At 36.5% G+C, this 17796-nt stretch overlaps 2 protein-coding genes and 1 non-coding gene across 8 annotated transcripts in view; all 3 read left to right on the forward strand.

Annotated features, from left to right (window-relative positions):
• Positions 1 to 2005: 2005 nt before the first annotated feature.
• Positions 2006 to 2077, forward strand: Trnah-gug (transfer RNA histidin (anticodon GUG)). The gene has a single exon. It is a non-coding gene; the product is annotated as a tRNA-His (tRNA).
• A 461-nt stretch (positions 2078 to 2538) lies between these two features.
• Positions 2539 to 17796, forward strand: part of LOC112057842 (uncharacterized protein CG43867) — a 408406-nt gene continuing 393148 nt past the window's right edge. For 4 of the 6 annotated variants that reach the window (XM_052886265.1, XM_052886263.1, XM_052886266.1 and 1 more), the window contains exon 1: positions 2540 to 2872. The gene's annotated coding sequence lies outside the window, so the exon portion shown is untranslated. Of the gene's footprint in view, positions 2873 to 17796 lie in introns of all 6 variants that reach the window. The other 2 variants (XM_052886261.1, XM_052886262.1) reach the window with 1 other exon arrangement.
• Positions 3741 to 6237, forward strand: LOC128198861 (uncharacterized). The gene has a single exon (XM_052886276.1). It carries the CDS (start codon positions 4680 to 4682, stop codon positions 5304 to 5306), a length of 627 nt encoding a protein of 208 aa, XP_052742236.1. The 5' UTR covers positions 3741 to 4679; the 3' UTR covers positions 5307 to 6237.

A 17796-nucleotide genomic window follows, 5' to 3' on the forward strand; every position in this document is an offset into this window, starting at 1 on the left:
CTTGACCGGGTCCGCTAGTATAAATTACGTGTTACGTTGTTTGTCCTAAACTACTTAACCAATTTTAATCAACTTAGCACAGTGTGGAGTAGGTAGTTTGTTTTCACTTGAAAGATGGGATAACTTAAAGGTAGGGTAGAAGTAAGTATAACTCTAGCGCAGTAACATAAGACACCTGACTATCAAACAACCAGTGGCGTGCATATAGGGTTGTAGATAAGGGTATGCACTAGTAATAAAAAAAAAAGTAACTGAGAAAATCTGCTTTGAATAAGCATTAAGAAAAATATCTCTTAGGGCATGCAGTACTTAAATGCATGTATGAAGAGCACGATACTGAACATAACCAAACAACCAAACAAACTCAGTACCTACAAACACCATTCGATTACCAGGTGTCAAGTTAATCCACACGAGCTGTAGGTAAGACGTTAAATAGGTAAACCTTTTTCATCCTTTTACCATTAACCTCTATCTTTTAATACCCGATACCGATAAGGCAAAACAACGTTTGCTGGGTCAGCTAGTAAATATATAAACTACCTAGACACTAGAAAACATTCAGGTTCATCATCATCATCATTATCAACCCATATTCGGCTCACTGCTGAACTCGAGTCTTCTCTCAGAATTAGAGGGGTTAGGCCAGTAGTCCACCACGCTGGCCTAATGCGGAGTGGCAGACTTCACACACGCAGAGAATTAAGAAAATTCTCTGAAATGCAGGTTTCCTCACAATGTTTTTCCTTTACCGTTTGAGACACGTGATATTTAATTTTTTAAAATGCACACAACTGAAAAGTTGGATGTGCATGCCCCAGACCGGCTTCGAACGCTTCGCTAAATCGCGACTCTCATTTCAACGTCATAAATGTGTCGCATACGAATTCGATTTTATCTTTGTTATTTAGTTTGTACATTCTACTATTTGTTATATTCCGAGTTAAAAGATTATATATACCCTTTATATTAATTATTATTATCCAAGGAAAATTATGGGGAAAACGAAGAAACGAAGGCCTGGTCGTAGAGGGTGGCTCAAGAACTTACGACAATACAATTCAAGTTCAATAGGAGTACCAGCAGTAAATAAAGTTAAACTAGCCTTAATGATTGCTAACATCCGATAGGAGATGGCACTAACAGAAGAAGCAAATATCCATGTAGGTAGTAGCTAGTACAGTCCATGTCGGCTTGCACGCCTATGAGGCAGATTGTGTAGGAACATTAAAATGTAACAATATCTGTATATGACCACATTCTGGCAATAAATGATTTATGATTTTAGGCACTTTAGTTATTACTCGCTACCTCCCAAATATCCAATATTGGCCAAACTCTAGGCTACTAATTTGTACCGCTTTCAATCGGCAAGAAATGAATGACAATAGTTATTTGTTCAGCAAGAGCGCAAAATCCGTTTTTGCTGCGACCGATTTATAGGCGCAAGAAGCAAAATACTTTGCCCTCGTGTCACACATACAACTTTTCACCTTACTAACGAAAAAATACAAGGTGTTAGATTTTTTTTATTTATTAAGCCTGATTATTATTTGTTTTTTATTTAGTTTTAATAAATGTATTTTTTAGAACCCATCCCATTTGCGGCAAACAAAAGTGATAACTTCATAAGACTAGCGAAATCGCAGCTGACACATTCGGCTGTGTTCTACAGCCGAATGTGTACTACTACAACTATCTGAAACATTGTATTTTTTTCGAGATGGTTTGGTCATAAAAATCTGTTGCAGGCTCGGGGATTATATTTTAATTAGGTATTGCGAGAGATTTTGAAATGCAAAGTTTATGATGTTTTAGAAATTCGATGCTTGAGGCGACTGGAAGAGAGGCGCACGTGGGGTGATTCCCTGCTGCTGCGTCGTTACCGTGCCGCTGATACCTAAAATAAAATGCATTGTGTATCTTCACGCACAATGTTCCGTAACACAGTTGGTATCGTACTGTACCAACTTATAATTTCGCCACTTTATTCATATCTCCAGTAGCCGTGATCGTCTAGTGGTTAGGACCCTACGTTGTGGCCGTAGTAACCCAGGTTCGAATCCTGGTCACGGCAGTGTTCGCACTGTTACGGCGGAGATTATTTTTGTCATTTTTAATTTATTTATTTTTTAAATTTTTATTTACATATTGTTAAAAATTACAAGTACTTACTTGATAAATTATTTAAATATCGGGCATCGTGAGAATCAACAAGTTCTTTAGTTTTGATTTAAAATTATTTAAGAAGTTTTCATAATTAAAACTTTTTTTTAGTTAATTTTGTACTATTTAGTTGATTTTCTTTTTTAAATAAATCATTGTAATGGCGAGAAAATAACATGTAGTGTTAACAGCGCCATCTATGAATGTAGTTTATAACTACTACGAAACTCCAGTAACATGGTCGGAGTAGCTGCATGCCACCTGTAAGCGGGCGAGCCTTTGGTTCATGCGTAGGCTGTTGTGGCATTTTACGTCAAAATGGTTTCAGGGCCGGTTCACCTAGATGTCTCTACTAGTATTTGTTTTGGTTCAACTACGCACCGCAGCTGTTCGCTATCATAGAAATCTGTGAGAGAAAAGGAGTGGTGATTAGGCTGTCTTTCGCAAAAATTTATGTTTTATATATGGTTCCCGGTCGTTTTGACACCTGTGCTTCTAATATTTAATGCATTAAGTTGTTACCCGTGTTGTATATCGTCGGCAGTGTCGAATAACCGTGTTAAATGGTGTAATTAACGTTGTTAACTTTGGTTATGACGTTTACTACGTTTTTTGCATGTGTGCGTGTGTATTCATCGTGACAGCGTTGCCGCCGATTGTTGGAGCGAATCTTGTAACGGGATATTTTGTGAGAATGCTTGTTTGGGTAAGTTAAAAATGTTGTTTTGATCACTTAACCTAACCTCTAGACGCTCATGCCTGCAGGCGAGCTGTACATGAATACATCCATAGATGTGTACTGACCTCGATACCCAATAGTGTTCGTGATACTATTCAATAGAAAGGCTAATTTGTGACAATTTTTTGCCCAATGAGTGTGATTCTCTATTTGAATTTGCATTGTTGCTACACCGTTAAAACTAATACACTTAATTACCTACCTTCTACAGCTGCGTGAGATGTAAGTTCCAATTTACTGATATTTTTTTGACTCCAATAGGTCTGAAAAATATTTTTTACAAGCGTATATATCCCGAATTGTTGGGTAGCTAGTAGGTACATGATCAAAGACAGACCGGCAGGCTTCATCTCCGCGTCATTGGACCGCTTCCATATTGTCTTTGGCCTCGTCTTCATCTACTTGGATATCACTGGAAGGATTCCTGAGCAACACCAGATGATTGGCTTAAGACATCCTCTATTCAGTTCCTTTATATCGAGAATAAGGCGTTCGTTCGCGTCTAGCTCATGATTGGAGATTGTGGTGGACCAAAGGATTATTAATGACCACTTGATTCTTGTTGAGGTGGGCAGAATACTTCCAGTTCCTGTCGAATTAATACTTACAATCAAATTCGTGAGGATCACACAAATATACCTACTTTCGGATATAGGTACCTAATAGAGGTCGTTAAGATGACGTTGAGGGTCAACATGCAGCAGAAATCGCTGCAAACAGTAGAATAGATACAGATAGTGTGATGCGTGTTTAGTTATTTGTTCTGCATCTATCAAAGTGTGTGTAGTCCAATCGATTATTTTCTATAGGCTAGGTATCGTCTTTGGACATTTTCGCGGAGAAACACTACCATACATGAACACTAAAAACAATCTAAAAATAGTTAGGAGACAACCCATAACTACAACTTAAAGTTTAGTGCTTGAATCAAAACAGGTTCTTAGGTGTGTGATCATACATCATCATGATATCATATTGTACCATGTAGGTATGATATCACGATTGCTAAATGTTGCTAGGTACTTTGAATGCAATTTTAGCTACTAAAATAAAAAGTCCTTTTCATTTCTAACTATTCCTGATCATGCGTATTATATTACTTGGCGTACCTACCAGAATATCAGCTTATTCATCTTGTCCAATTGTTTCTTGATTGGCCAACTTCAGCGAACATGCTACCACGATACTATCGGTTCTCTGCAACAAACGTATTCAAATTATCTCTATTCGTAAATGGTAATTGATTTATTTGCATTTCAAGTTTTCAATACCTACCTTCTTATTAGCATTGATTTCACAGTATCCATAAAATGTATAGCAAAACTGGTTTTTGATTTATTACACGATCCAGTAATGCCACAAAAGCTTCTAGCAATGCCGAAATTCCACAAAATTTGTCAGTTATAAAATGTAGCGAACGCTAATTTACAGACATTTGATGTTAATTTCGCTGGTGACGGGCGAAGTGCCTTTTACTAGCTAGATACTGGACGTGGGCGAGAAATAATTACACGCGGGTAATTCTGAGTAATTACTACCCATCTGACCTATTTTCCATAATTAACCTACTACCAAAAAAAAAAACTTTAAATGACAGGGCGATGAAAACCTAAAATGACATCAGATTTTGGCATACATAATCAAAGTTTCGTGAAGTTTATCTTCCTTTTATTATTGTGTATTCCTTCCGGCCGCCAAAATTTCCCGTAACCAGAACAAACCAATTAAATGTCTATTAAACAATGCTCTAAATTTGCTAAAGCGTGGAAACAAAATGTTTGCCAAAAAAACACCCGTTAAGTTAGAACACGAACCGAACTGTAGCAACGCGAATGGCAAAGATGCTTTGCCCGAAGTGGCCTTAGCAGCCATTCTCTCTTACAAAAAGCAAAAAGAGATCGGCGACTTTATGAGTTTTTTCCTCGACGCTCTCGAACGGAATTCCGATTGGCTGAACGGTGTCCTCAGCAAGCAAACTAACTTCAGATGCGCGTTGATGGTCGGTGCCGGCCCGAACCGATTTCAACTCCAGGAAGTAATATACCCGAACGGCGAAAAAGATCTCAACCTAGAAGTAGAGCACAGAGATTCTGAAGATTTAGACAAAGTTGCGATCGCCGGTATTTTAAATCTACCAAACTATGAAATAGACAATCTCTTGAGGTATATCAAAACTCGTCTAAACGAGAATCCGATGAGAGACGATTTCATTAAAGGCAAAGAGTTGGGAATTAATTTTGCAGTTTTGAGACCGTTTAGCGACAATCAGTATAGAATAATGGAGAGAATTGTTATCAGTAGTTCTATGAAATGTTTCGAGCCCCAGATTCAGAAAAAACGAAAGCGCGATGAAAAGAATTTAGCTAGATCACCGTTAAAAAGGGCTAAACGTGTGGCATAATACTAATTGAAAACATTTCAAAACATTATAATCACATCTCAGACACAAAATAATACTAAAATAATGAATGAATGTGATCTGTATCGACAAACTGAATGAACATTAGTGTGAAATAGATTGAAATGAGCGATTGTTCGTTACGGTGCACCGCATTGGGTCATGTAGCATGTAATGAGGGCAATTTGGGGCGACTGTAAAATGCGGCGATCAAGGCAAATTATACTCGTTTCTGCATTGATAGCTTCCGATTACCTATGATGGATGGCGCGACGGCGCTGGCGAAATTTTATGTGATGACAATATTTTAAAATATATACTTTCAATATTTTTGCTAATGTTATTAGAAACATTACCAGTTTTTGGAAAAAATATATGCTACAATTGTATTTCATTTTTGTCTATTTATAATCATCATCATCATATCAGCCGATGGACTACCACTGCAGGACATAGGCCTTTTGTAGGGACTTCATACATACTGAGCCAACTGCGTCCAGCGAATCCCTGCAACTCGCTTACTAGTGCGGAGTTGCCATTCCAGCACTTTGGGACCTCAACGTCCATCGGCTCTTCGAACTATGTGCCCCGCCCATTGCCACTTCAGCTTCTCTCGTTGAGCTATGTCGGTGACTTTTGTTCTTCTGCGGATCTTCTCATTTCTGATTCGATCACTCAGAGATACTCCTAACATAGCTCGTTCCATCGCCCGCTGTGTGACTCTGAGCCTTCTTATGAGGCCCCTAGTTAGCGACCAAGTCTCGGAACTATAGGTCATCACTGGCAACACGCACTGTTCGCAGACTTTTGTCTTCAGGCACTGAGGAATTTATATTTATACGTATCGTATCGTACAAATTGAACTGGTTTGATTAATATAAGTTACAGTTGGGAACACTTATAAGATATTGTTGCAATATTCATAAGTTACGCCAAGTCTCAATAATTTAATAAGTACCTATACCTACCTAACCTACTTACTACTGTTTTATTAATTCAAGTTATTTAACTACTTAGTTGCTAACATTATATGTCTACAGAATTGTCTTTATTGTCAACTCTCAGTTATCACCATAGATTTACGATTCGGTACAAGTATGGTTATCACTATTAATACATTTGTAATGTCAGCCACGGACGATCAAGTAATCTCATATGCCTGCAGCGATAACGGCTTGACAGGCGATAAAAACTCATGTATTGGTCGAGATGTGTATAACATCATGCACTGCATTCATGTGAGATTACTTGATATAAATTTTCATTATCCTATAAGTACCTACATCATGAAATGTAAAATTATAGCAATACAATTCCATATACTTTCCGATATAATACGTTATATGTTGCATAGTATATTTTTCGCTTAAACATTTAAATGAATCGGTCGGTATTTTTTAAGGGTAGGCAAACAATAATCAAACGTCCGTTACACCCTTTCATCTGGCGAGAGGTTCTGCAGGAGATCAATATCACGCAAATCGGGTCGGCCGTGCGCGTACTAAACTAACATACATACATATATTCACCGAGTCGTTTGAAAACCTACAATAATAAAAAAAAATAATTTTCATAATTCTTCCAAAGAAACTGCCTTTAACAATCTCTCCGCATTTTGCGTGCCAGAAGTTGAAAAGTTTTGTCACGACAGTTGGGATTTTATATTTATTTTTAACTAGCTGACGCCGCGTGGTTCCCGTTCCCGTAGGAATACGGGAATAATATATAGCCTTTTTTTATTCTTTACAAGTAAGTCCTTGACTACAATCTCACCTGATGGTAAGTGATGATGCAGTCTAAGATGGAAGCGGGCTAACTTGTTAGGAGGAGGATGAAATCCACAGCCCTTTCGGTTTCTACACGGCATCGTACCGGAACGCTAAATCGCTTGGCGGTACACGTCTTTGCCGGTAGGGTGGTAACTAGCCACGGCCGAAGTCTCCCACCAGCCAGACCTGGACAAATTAATAAATATATAACAATAAAAAGAAAATTTCAATCTGTCCAGCCGGGGATCGAACCCAGGACCTCCGTCTTGTAAATCCACCGCGCATACCACTGCGCCACGGAGGTCGTCAAAGCCTATAGCCTTCCTCGATAAATGGGCTATCGAACACAGAAAGATTTTTTCAAATCGGACCAGTAGTTCCTGAGATTAGCGCGTTCAACCAAACAAACAAACTCTTCAGCTTTATAATATTAAGTTTAGATTTGTTCTATTTTCTTCATTATCAACTTATTTAACGGGGATATAGACTTTAGACCCACCACTGCTCCAATCCTATCGCCAATCTCTAGAGGCACCAGGGGCGAAGGTTCCGAATAACTCGATTCCTATCGGGTTACCTTTATAAATCCAATCCAATTACGGACGTAAATAATTTAACGTATATTCAGCCGAAAAAGACATTGAGATTAAAAAACCACATGAAAGGGTTACCTACGAAAAAGGGAGATGGTCCAAAATTGTATGGGGCCCAGGATCAGTCATTGTACCCTGGCGGAAATATTCGAAATAATATTCATCATCTCCCAAGAAATACAACACTAATGTAGGTAATAATAGCGGATAGATGACGTTTTCAGTGCAGTAATCAATTTGACGTTTGCTGTCAATTGTCATGTCATAGTTGCTATATGGGCGCCATCTTGATATAACTTAAAAACTTGGGTATTTATTTTATTAATTTCTTTTTATTTAGTTAGTATATACTTAGTGAATAGTACTAGTACTAGTACTATTCACTTTAATAAATTTTAATGATACGGGGTACAAACCTGAAATGGACCATCTCCTTTCAGTCTCCGCTACTAGGAGGTACACTTTGTAATCTTTGAAACAGTTACTTACAAAGTTTTCGATCTGCTTATCGGAGACGTAAATCAATTTGAGTCATGGTCTGAGAATAAGTTGGGTCGATGGGATCCTTGGCCCTTTTTCCACTGAGTGGGGCCTGCGGAGGATTAGGGGCCGCTGACCGCCGCGTAATTGGCGTAATAGTTATGTGATTTATTGCCAAGATTTATGGACTCCGTAATAATAAGCTTCTGTTAGGATTTGCGTTTGCGAACTTGCCGTTTGTTTGAACAAAGATTGATGAGTGAAGCCGTTTTGAGTTAAATCCTATTTGTACTGTCAAAGGCAGAAAATATAATAAACTTAAAACGTCCGCGACTTCGTCTGCGTGGAATGGGGATGATGACAGTTTTTTAAATTGTATATAAATTAAGAGTATACTAATAGTAAAGCAATTTTGTCAAAGTAACAGGGTATCTGCGATCATTACTTTCGGAGCTACAGGGACTTAAAGGGCAGATTTGCGGCGCTGCCGCGGATCCCTGAAAAACGCTCCATACAAAATGGCACAAGTTAGTGATGTCGTTGGCTCGCTGATCGTTAGATTTGTATGGGCGTTCAAACAAAAATACTAATATCTTTGTTATTTGTGCGTTTATGTTAATAGTTCATTTATTGAAAATGTTACATTTAATGTAAGGAAGCTAAAACTGTATGAATTTTTATTTAATTACGATAAAAGATTTTTAATAGATTTTGAAATTTTATAATCTTATTTATTTTGCAAATATCCAGTCAATCTTTGCTTTTTATGTATAAATTAGTTAACATTGACCTTATTTATCCGAATTTATTATAAAAATCAATATATTCCAACCTAGTCATCATCCCCATTCTGTTGAATCGGGATGGAAAGTAGCGTATCGGTTATTCCAGAGTAAAGTTTATTTCCCTTCCAAATTTCAGTCAAATCACTTCATTAGCCGCACCACAAAGGTGGAAGGAACAAACGCACCTTACCACAGCCTTTCTTGATGAGTACTGTTTACCAACAAAGAAATTAGAAATGAAGGTAGAAAACGCATGTCATTTCATAACTTATTTATTTTAAACGGTGTATGGTTTGTTTATAAAATTTTATTTACAATATACTAACCATATCTAATTGTTCTAAGTTTATTAATCAAATTTATTTTCATTAATAAAAGAACAAGTTAATTATAATTATTGTTAGGTATGAAATGACTAGTGATTTATACCCTTATTTTAATTTGTTTGTTGGTAACAGTACTCATCAAGAAAGGCTATAGTATATACACAAACTTTCGCATTTGTATATTAGTGTGATATATTTTGTTACTTAAATACGTCTATATTTATCCAATACTTATACAATTGTCTGTTTGTAATACCACAAAAACGACGAACGAATATTATAAAACACAGTTCTCAAAATAATGAAAATTGCAAATAACAGAAGTTCAAGATGCAAATTTTCTCTGAGAAACTATATTAAAATAGTCTCAAATGGTTCAGAAGTCTGAAAATTGTTGAGGTCGCTTGGATTCACTTGACTGTTCGTACTTAGGTACTTCATATAGAAGAATTTTAAAATTACTTTAACAGTTTGAGAAAAACAGTAAGATCATTGATCAGTTTCAAAAAAATTGTCTTTAAAAAAGTCTTATAGAAAATGGTTATATGAATATCATCAAGCCTTATATCCGTATGGGGAGGCAGATACCATGTCCTCCCATTTGTTACGATCATTGCATACCTATCTCCCTTGCTTCTTCCATTCAAATCAATCCTTTCATACAAGCTCGTCGGTTTAGGGTACTGTTGACCTAGGCTTTATTGAGAATGTCCTGGATTTGGTTTAGAAACTTTGAATTCGTTTTCCTCTTCGAACATTCAACATTGCTTTATGATTTACAAGTCTTTAGTTAATCTCGTTTCATTAATTCACTCGATAGTCGAAAATCCGTATTAGAAACGACCTTGACCCATATGTTTAATGGATTAAAAGTGTTTTATATCAAAATTAGGATTAAAAAAAATATGTTGCGATAATGGCTAATAATAGTTAGGTCAGGAAATTTTTAGTCTATCTACTCGCAATATATTTTTTAACGTACTTTTCATGCATTAAATAGATGGTGAAAGTCGTTTATAATACGGATCCTTCTCGTAGATTACTTATTAATCCATCTAAACATGCCTCTACTCTATTTTGGTCACTACATCTTATTTTATACTACAAAGTTTTTTTTCACAACGAAAACGGTTCCAAGGGATAAATATTAAAACATAAAAGCATACAGTTCCATTTTGGTACAAAAATGGAATTTACTCGGACGCCATTCTGTGCAATGAAATGAACAAAAAGTGTTAACTTAAATCCGGACATTTGAGCCGCCTGGGAATCTGACCGCGGTCCAGATTTAATTTACATCTGCGATTTCATTCCAGATTTCTTTTTACATGAAACTCGTTTTCCGCTAAACCGTTCACAGATTCTAACTATGCTCCCAGTGGAGGGATATTGTAACTGCGAGCTGTTCTGGTAACAATATCCGAGAGTTTCCACGGGAAAGGTCTTCGGTGAATTCCTTAAGTAAATAAAGCTAATGAAAGGCAAGGTTCAGCAAATACCATTGCTTTAATGTCGGTGCTCGTAAAATATTAAAATTTGCCGCAAAATTTACTAACCGGCTTTACGGTCGTGGCTATGAAAAGAAAGTGCGAAATTACGGCGTAAAGTTATAATTTTATATAAAGCGACGAATGCATCTATGGCGGTCATAAAGGAGAGATATAAAGTGGAGCCACTTTAAGGGTTAAATTTTTATTTTAAACATAGAAAGGGATTTTGATGGCCCTCCCACGTCGTGGGTGCGCGTTATCTTTAGATTTAGAGCTTGCGGGTTATAATACGCAGTGGAAATGGTGATTCGAACTGCCGTCTCATGCGCGAACAGGAGCGCACTGATTTACTCGCGACATTTGTGTGATATATATCGCCTATAATTCTATTGATGTCCGTATAAATTTGTGAAATCACTTCCACTTGTGCCCTTTTCATTTAAATTATTAGACGGTTAGTGGATCGATGGTGCCGGATTTTGGAGATTTTATTTCTTTTCGCTAAATCTGTCCTAATGTTACACAACCACGTACATTTACCCAGTTTATTTTCTTTAAAAAAAGCTTTAATTGTTCTTCTTAATATAGTGTTAATAATTTCTATCTTCGAACACTAACTATTAAGTGTGTTAATTTTACTACATTACTTATAATTTTGATTTTTTTTTGTCTTTTATTTAAAAGAATAACCCTTTACAATGGCGGAGGCCTCCAGTGTCTGCCATTTTGGTCGATTTTTTGATTTAGTAACCAGTTTTTGCCGGTAAACCTTGTTACGTCGTCGCCTTACCGATTTTCTTCTTTTAAAATCAATCAAAGCATCGAAACTTTAAACCTTACTTAAAACATTTAACTGACGAAATCCTTATCCAAATTGGGTTAGCAATTTTTACCATAGTAGCCATCATACAAACTAATGCCATAATATATTTAGCTTATAAACTATAGTATAGTCCTCTCATCAGGGGTTGCTTGGAAGAGATTGCTTATAATAATAGGCAATAAGGCCGCCTTTTCATGCTAATTCTAAATTTAAATTAGTAATTTTTAATGTTTGTTCATTCGTCATTTTAGTATTTTTGTGTGCAATAAAGCATTTCTTTCTTCTTCTACAGATGGTACTTATTCAGATTTTTCAAACGTTTACGTAATACCTTATTGTCAATTCAAATAGGCTATTCCTATTGCTGAATTATCATAACGGCCTTTGTTTAACGAAGCTATCAGAGTGTTCGTGTAATGTACCCAGAGAGCCATCGACCTGGCACACTTTGCTCTCTATATTTTCAAGCGTAGGTATTTGGTAATTGTCTGAACTAAATTCTCAACAGGATGTAAATTTGCTTTGATATTTAGAAAATAATATATTGTTAAAATTTGGGAATAATGTTAAGAGGAACATCCCAAAGCCGTGAAGCACATATTTTTCTAATGAACAAAATTTGTAAAATAAATCAGTGTTAGTACTGGTAACGTATGGCTGCTTTTAGCTTGCTATAAATTTGAAGCCATGTATGGCTTCATATTTTGATACCAAATTCAAAACGAACTTCTTTTATTTTTTCTATAATAAAGAGTCATCTTATCAGCTGATGGACGCCCACTGCAGGACATAGACCTTTTGTAGGGACTTCCAAACATCACGATACTGAGCCATCTGCATCCAGCGAATCCCTGCGATTCGCTTGTTGTCGTCAGTCCAGCTAGTGGTGGGTCGACCAACACTGCGCTGTCTAGTGCGGGGTCGCCATTCCAGCACGCTGGTGTCCCAAAGTGCTGGAATGATCACGATTATTGTGAGTTTAAACCGAGATATGGGTAGAAACCTGTAGCTTTACTAAGTAACCCCACTTTCATCTTAGACTACATCCTCATTTATAATCGGGTGAGATCGATAAGGGCTAACTTGTCCTCATCATAATCATCATCATCATCATCATCATCATCATCACCACCATTTATTTTTTACCTTTCCAGCCGATGGACGTCCACTGATGGACATACGCATAGATTTCCAAAGAAAACGGTCTCGAGCTGCCAGCATCCATCGGCTCTTCGAACTATGTGTGTGTGGACTTGTGTCCTGCCCATTGCCACTTCAGCTTGTCAAATAATAAAAAAGAAAACCATTTCATGTAACCGTACCCACAATCCACATTGTTGGGAATTTATTGTGCGTACTCCGCTAACATTTCGCGAACGCCGTCCCATAATTTCCACACACGTAATCGCGTATAAAAGTCGGGCAGCCATTATAAACCCGTCGGGTGTGTCGCTCCACATCTGTCCTCGGCTCGAGGTGATTCATCGACCCCTGGCCGTCCACCTGCTTCCTGTCAGGTTCTTGCAGGCAGTAAGCGCTTACATTTTAGCTTTACGATACTATTACGGAATGTAGCCTTTTGAATGAACGTAATAGCCAATAAATAGTCACGCATGGTTAAAAATACCAAAAAAGATCACATAATGTAGTCTTTCTATCAAAGATAAATAGAAAGTCACGCATTGTTTGAAAAAATGACAAAAAAATAAAGAAAATGACAGGAACAAATGACAGAAAATATATCCACATAAAGAAGCAATGATGTCTACTATCATACTACAGTAGACTAGGAAATAACCTTCATTAGGAAAGTCCGTTAAGTGTGAACTGCGATACATCAATGATCGTACAAACAAATATTGTGAGTAGAGCTCTACTCGCAATTTATAGTATTTGTATTGCCCTGTTCCTGTTCCTATTGTTTGATTTTTAATTTGCGACTAATATACCTACTAATATAAGTACAATAAAAACTAAAATACCTAAAAATTTGTTACATTATAATGTGATGACGCAAAACTTTGCATTGACGCAAGTAACGATTATGTAATTAATATCATGATAACAAAAAAAAAACATGTATAAATAACATATTATAAATGATGATAAGAATTAAGATACACTATTACGATTAAATAATATTTAGAAAAGCAGAGAATAGCAAGGGCTTGACCTTTAAAGGCAACACAAATTTCACTCAGAATCCCTTTTCATATTTGATATACGTGTCGCTCGATCAAGGGGCTGCGAGGGTTCTAGGTTTTCTGATAATATCTCGTCAGGACAAATTTGTTTGTCGTGTGGACTTAAGTGGATAAAGGCAAAACCCTTGTAAGTTCTACAATATAGACGATATTTTTTTTCGTATACTACATGCCCTTATTTTTTAGTTACGGGCTTACTGAAAGGACTTTTTCTCGGAAGGTTTTTTTCAATACCGTTTTTGTTAATTATATTTATTGGATATATTTGGAGTCTGGTTATACTCTTGGGTCTTCTGTATAACCTGCCGCAGCGTATAGATGTGGTCTGTAGTACTAAAGCCTTTTCGTAATTCGGCTTGTTCAAGAGGCTAGAAGTCGTTAAACCTAAACCTAAACGATTCGTAATTACTCGAGAACAATTTGCAAACATGGCTCGACGGCGAGATTAGTCTGTAATTCTTCAGAAAGGTGTCGTCACCCTTGAAGAATAGAACCACCACGCTTCTGTGCCACGTCTCAGGCGTCGTGCTTGAGGAATTGAACTATCGCTTAAGGACTATAAGTACCTATTGGTTTTCCACCCGCTCTCAGGAGTTTCGTCCGAGATTCCGTCCTCAGATGGCGCCTTATTGTTCTTAAGCTTTACTAATCTTTTATAGGCTGGTAGGTCCGGGATGTCTACGGTAGAGTGTCGGGTCAACTTGACTCTAGGATTTGTCAACAGGCTGTTAAGTAGCACGGCCGTATGTTAGCGCCACAAGTGAAGAGAAAATAGACAAAATTTCGTTCAATGGCGGCGGCATATCTTCCATATCCATTGGTTTTCTAATTCGAATTTTCTATATTTCCCTTCATGAAGAGAAATTTGGCTTTTTAGCGCTAACGTGTCGCATGGGGTGCGAGTCCCGGATTTGGGTTGAAAATATAGGTTATTATATTTTTATTTCAAGAAAATCTCGATATCCATAAATCCAACTACAAAATAAACTGGCATGATATAAATAAAAAGGTGCGACAGATGTTTTATTCATGGTTATCGTTATCCATTCACGCACCATCCTCCGATCGATCCCATAAACCATCGCAACTTTAAATATGAAAACAGACAAGGAAATCGCGTCAGGTTTTAAGGGTAGCCATAAATAACTCCTCACAGATAAATATGTATTATTGTCCGCTGTCACGGTCTTCAGATAGGGACCACAGTTTGTTTTAGGGTAAACTTTCGAAAGCTTTTCAGTTTGGATGATTTGGAAGGTGCTTATGTGCATGCTACCCAAAATTGTGTCATCAAATTCCTTTGTGGATTTCAAAGGAAATTTTGAAAATTTCAATTTATAACTTGTAATAATGAAAAAATCTTCCAATATTTTCGACAAATCGTGCAATTTTAGTAGCAAATAAAAGCTGACATAGTGATTTATCAACCAACAACCACTGGACGGATCGGGCTGAAATTTGGCATGCAGGTAGATGTTATGACGTAGGCATCCACTAAGACAGGATTTTGATCAATTCTATCCCCAAGGGGATAAAAGAGGGCATTAATGTGAATTTTGCGGCGATTTGGCTGAAATTTGGAGTGAAAATAGATTTTACTCTGGATTAACACATACTTTTCATCCCGACAAAATCCATGGTTCCTGCGTAATTTGTGAAAATCTGAATTCCACACGGACGAAATCGCGGGCGCCTGCTAGTCTTTATTAAAATGATCCGACTTCATAAATCCATATTTCTCAAAAATATACGAGTAGCGAGCGGGTCGCCCGCAGTTCCCGTATTTCGAAGACGAATGCCCCCATGTTCTCGCCCGGACGGGATATATAATGCGTAAAATTACTGTCTTCAACTGCCTTCATACGTTATGTGTTATGTTTTCGCGAAATGTCTCTATTTGTTTAGGTTTCGAAGACCCTTTATTTCTTTCTTTCCGATTTTCCTTTTGCTGCGTTTACAAGTTTTCTTTTGTTTGTTTAACAGTTTTGTGGAATAAAAGAATGTGGGTTTTTAATAGATTACCTAAAACTAAATGTGGAAAATATAAAGCCACTATTTATCAGTATAGAACGATTTCATCACACACACACAAAATAGATCGTCATCATTCGATGGACATCCATATCTGGACATAGGCCTCCTGTATTCTACACCCGTCTTCATCAGTTTATACATTCGATGCGGTAAGAGGTCAATTAACCTCGTACGTCTAGCGTCTTCAAGATTTAGGATGTCGATTGACCTAGTACCTCGTACCACATAAAGTTCTAGTATGAGGTCAAAAAACCTCGTACCGCACCAGAGGAAGGTACAGAAAAATCAATCAGTGCATCTAGCGGCGCATAATTTATCAAGGGTCAAATATCAAACTTAACAGACAAATTACGTGGAATTCTTATAACTAATCTAATTTCAATACCTTTAAATTGATAGTTGGAAACAGTTTAAGTCAAATTAAGATTAAAGTTCAGTTTTAAAACTGTAGAAATGAAACTAGTTATTCCTCTAGTTCAAGATAGTGTCACAAAGTAAAAAGGGGGTAGGGGTGGTCACGTACAAACAACTCGAGTTTAATTTAGCGGTGATTAAAGCGCTACAGTGGACCGAGCGAAAGCCGGTTCGTGCGGCTTTGGTCTTTTAGTGTTGGCGCCCGACGTGGGCTTATTAATTATAGACATTTCACTAACTAATACTTCAAACGTTATAATATAAAATTCTTGAATTTAACATTTTGTAAAGAAAGAAATCTTGAATTTAGAAAGGCCTTGAACTTTCGATTTTGTTTTGTAGATTTTTTTACCATCTAACCTAAAACCTATTTTTGACTGATTGCATGATATATAATGGTTTTGTAAAGAAAGAATTCTTGAATTTAGAAAGGCCTTGAACTTTCGATTTTGCTTTGTAGATTTTTTTACCTAAAACCTATTTCTGACTGATTGCATGATATAACATGGAACAGAAAAAACTTTTATTTGACGTTATGCTGTAAAAGAGTAAGATCTTGAGGGTATATGGACGAATAAAATTGTGGGTTACTGAAATTTGGCTTAAATTTTCTCTAATATTATTACTTGCAAAATGTTCCAACAAGTAGTTTCACAAACCAACTAAGTACTCCAATATAATTTTATGTTGTATCAATCAATTGACGAATGTAACTCGTAATTGTGTCATCTTTGCTTTATTGAATAAGCTCCTATTATAACTAAAAGATATAAAATAAAATTATATTTTGAGTATCATTTACGTCACTGACTAATTTTTGCTTAAAAACTGAAAAAAAAGTGTTAAATAGTAGTTAATTCATATGGTGACCTAAGGTTTGAAGTTTATTTGGCCAAAAATAGGCTCAAACGATAAGTATTGCTAAGATAATCGTATCATTGTTGTACTTGCTTGCTTGACAGAAAGACAAACACATCCATGTAGGATGTGTTTGTCTTTCTGTCTGTCAGAACAAAAAAATATTGATCTATAAACTATAAAATATACACTTTATGGAAATTGGTCACTTACAAGAAATTACAAGAAATTAGCAACATATAAATTAATATAGAATTGAGTTTATTTTAGTAAAAACCCAGGACAAGATATTGATTTCACCGTAATCGATGAGTGAAGCTTTATACGTTTATAAAAGGGGATCGATGTGTATTTTTCCGCGAAAGACTTTATTAAAAATTCAAATGGTGAGATGAAATAGGCTCAGCGAACGAGGGAGAAATTGATCTCTGAGATCACGAGCGAACACTTTGTGTTCATTTTAAAGCGTCAGTGCATTTAGAGTCTGTTCAAATTATTCTGAATGTCTTTTATGTTAATACAGAATAGAAACAGGTTTGAATATTTATGGCATCAGCTCTTGTTTTGTATGTAGGTACGTACTGTGGTATAATATTTTATTAGTGTTGCGTGCTATATTTTCTTGTTTAGTGCATTTCGTATACCAAACAATACAGCATATTTCTTCTTCGTCGTCATAATATTGATAGAGTAGTAAAACAAAGGAAACTATATTAA

This window comes from Bicyclus anynana, chromosome 16 (genome assembly GCF_947172395.1).
Source record: "Bicyclus anynana chromosome 16, ilBicAnyn1.1, whole genome shotgun sequence".
Lineage (NCBI taxonomy): Eukaryota > Metazoa > Arthropoda > Insecta > Lepidoptera > Nymphalidae > Bicyclus > Bicyclus anynana.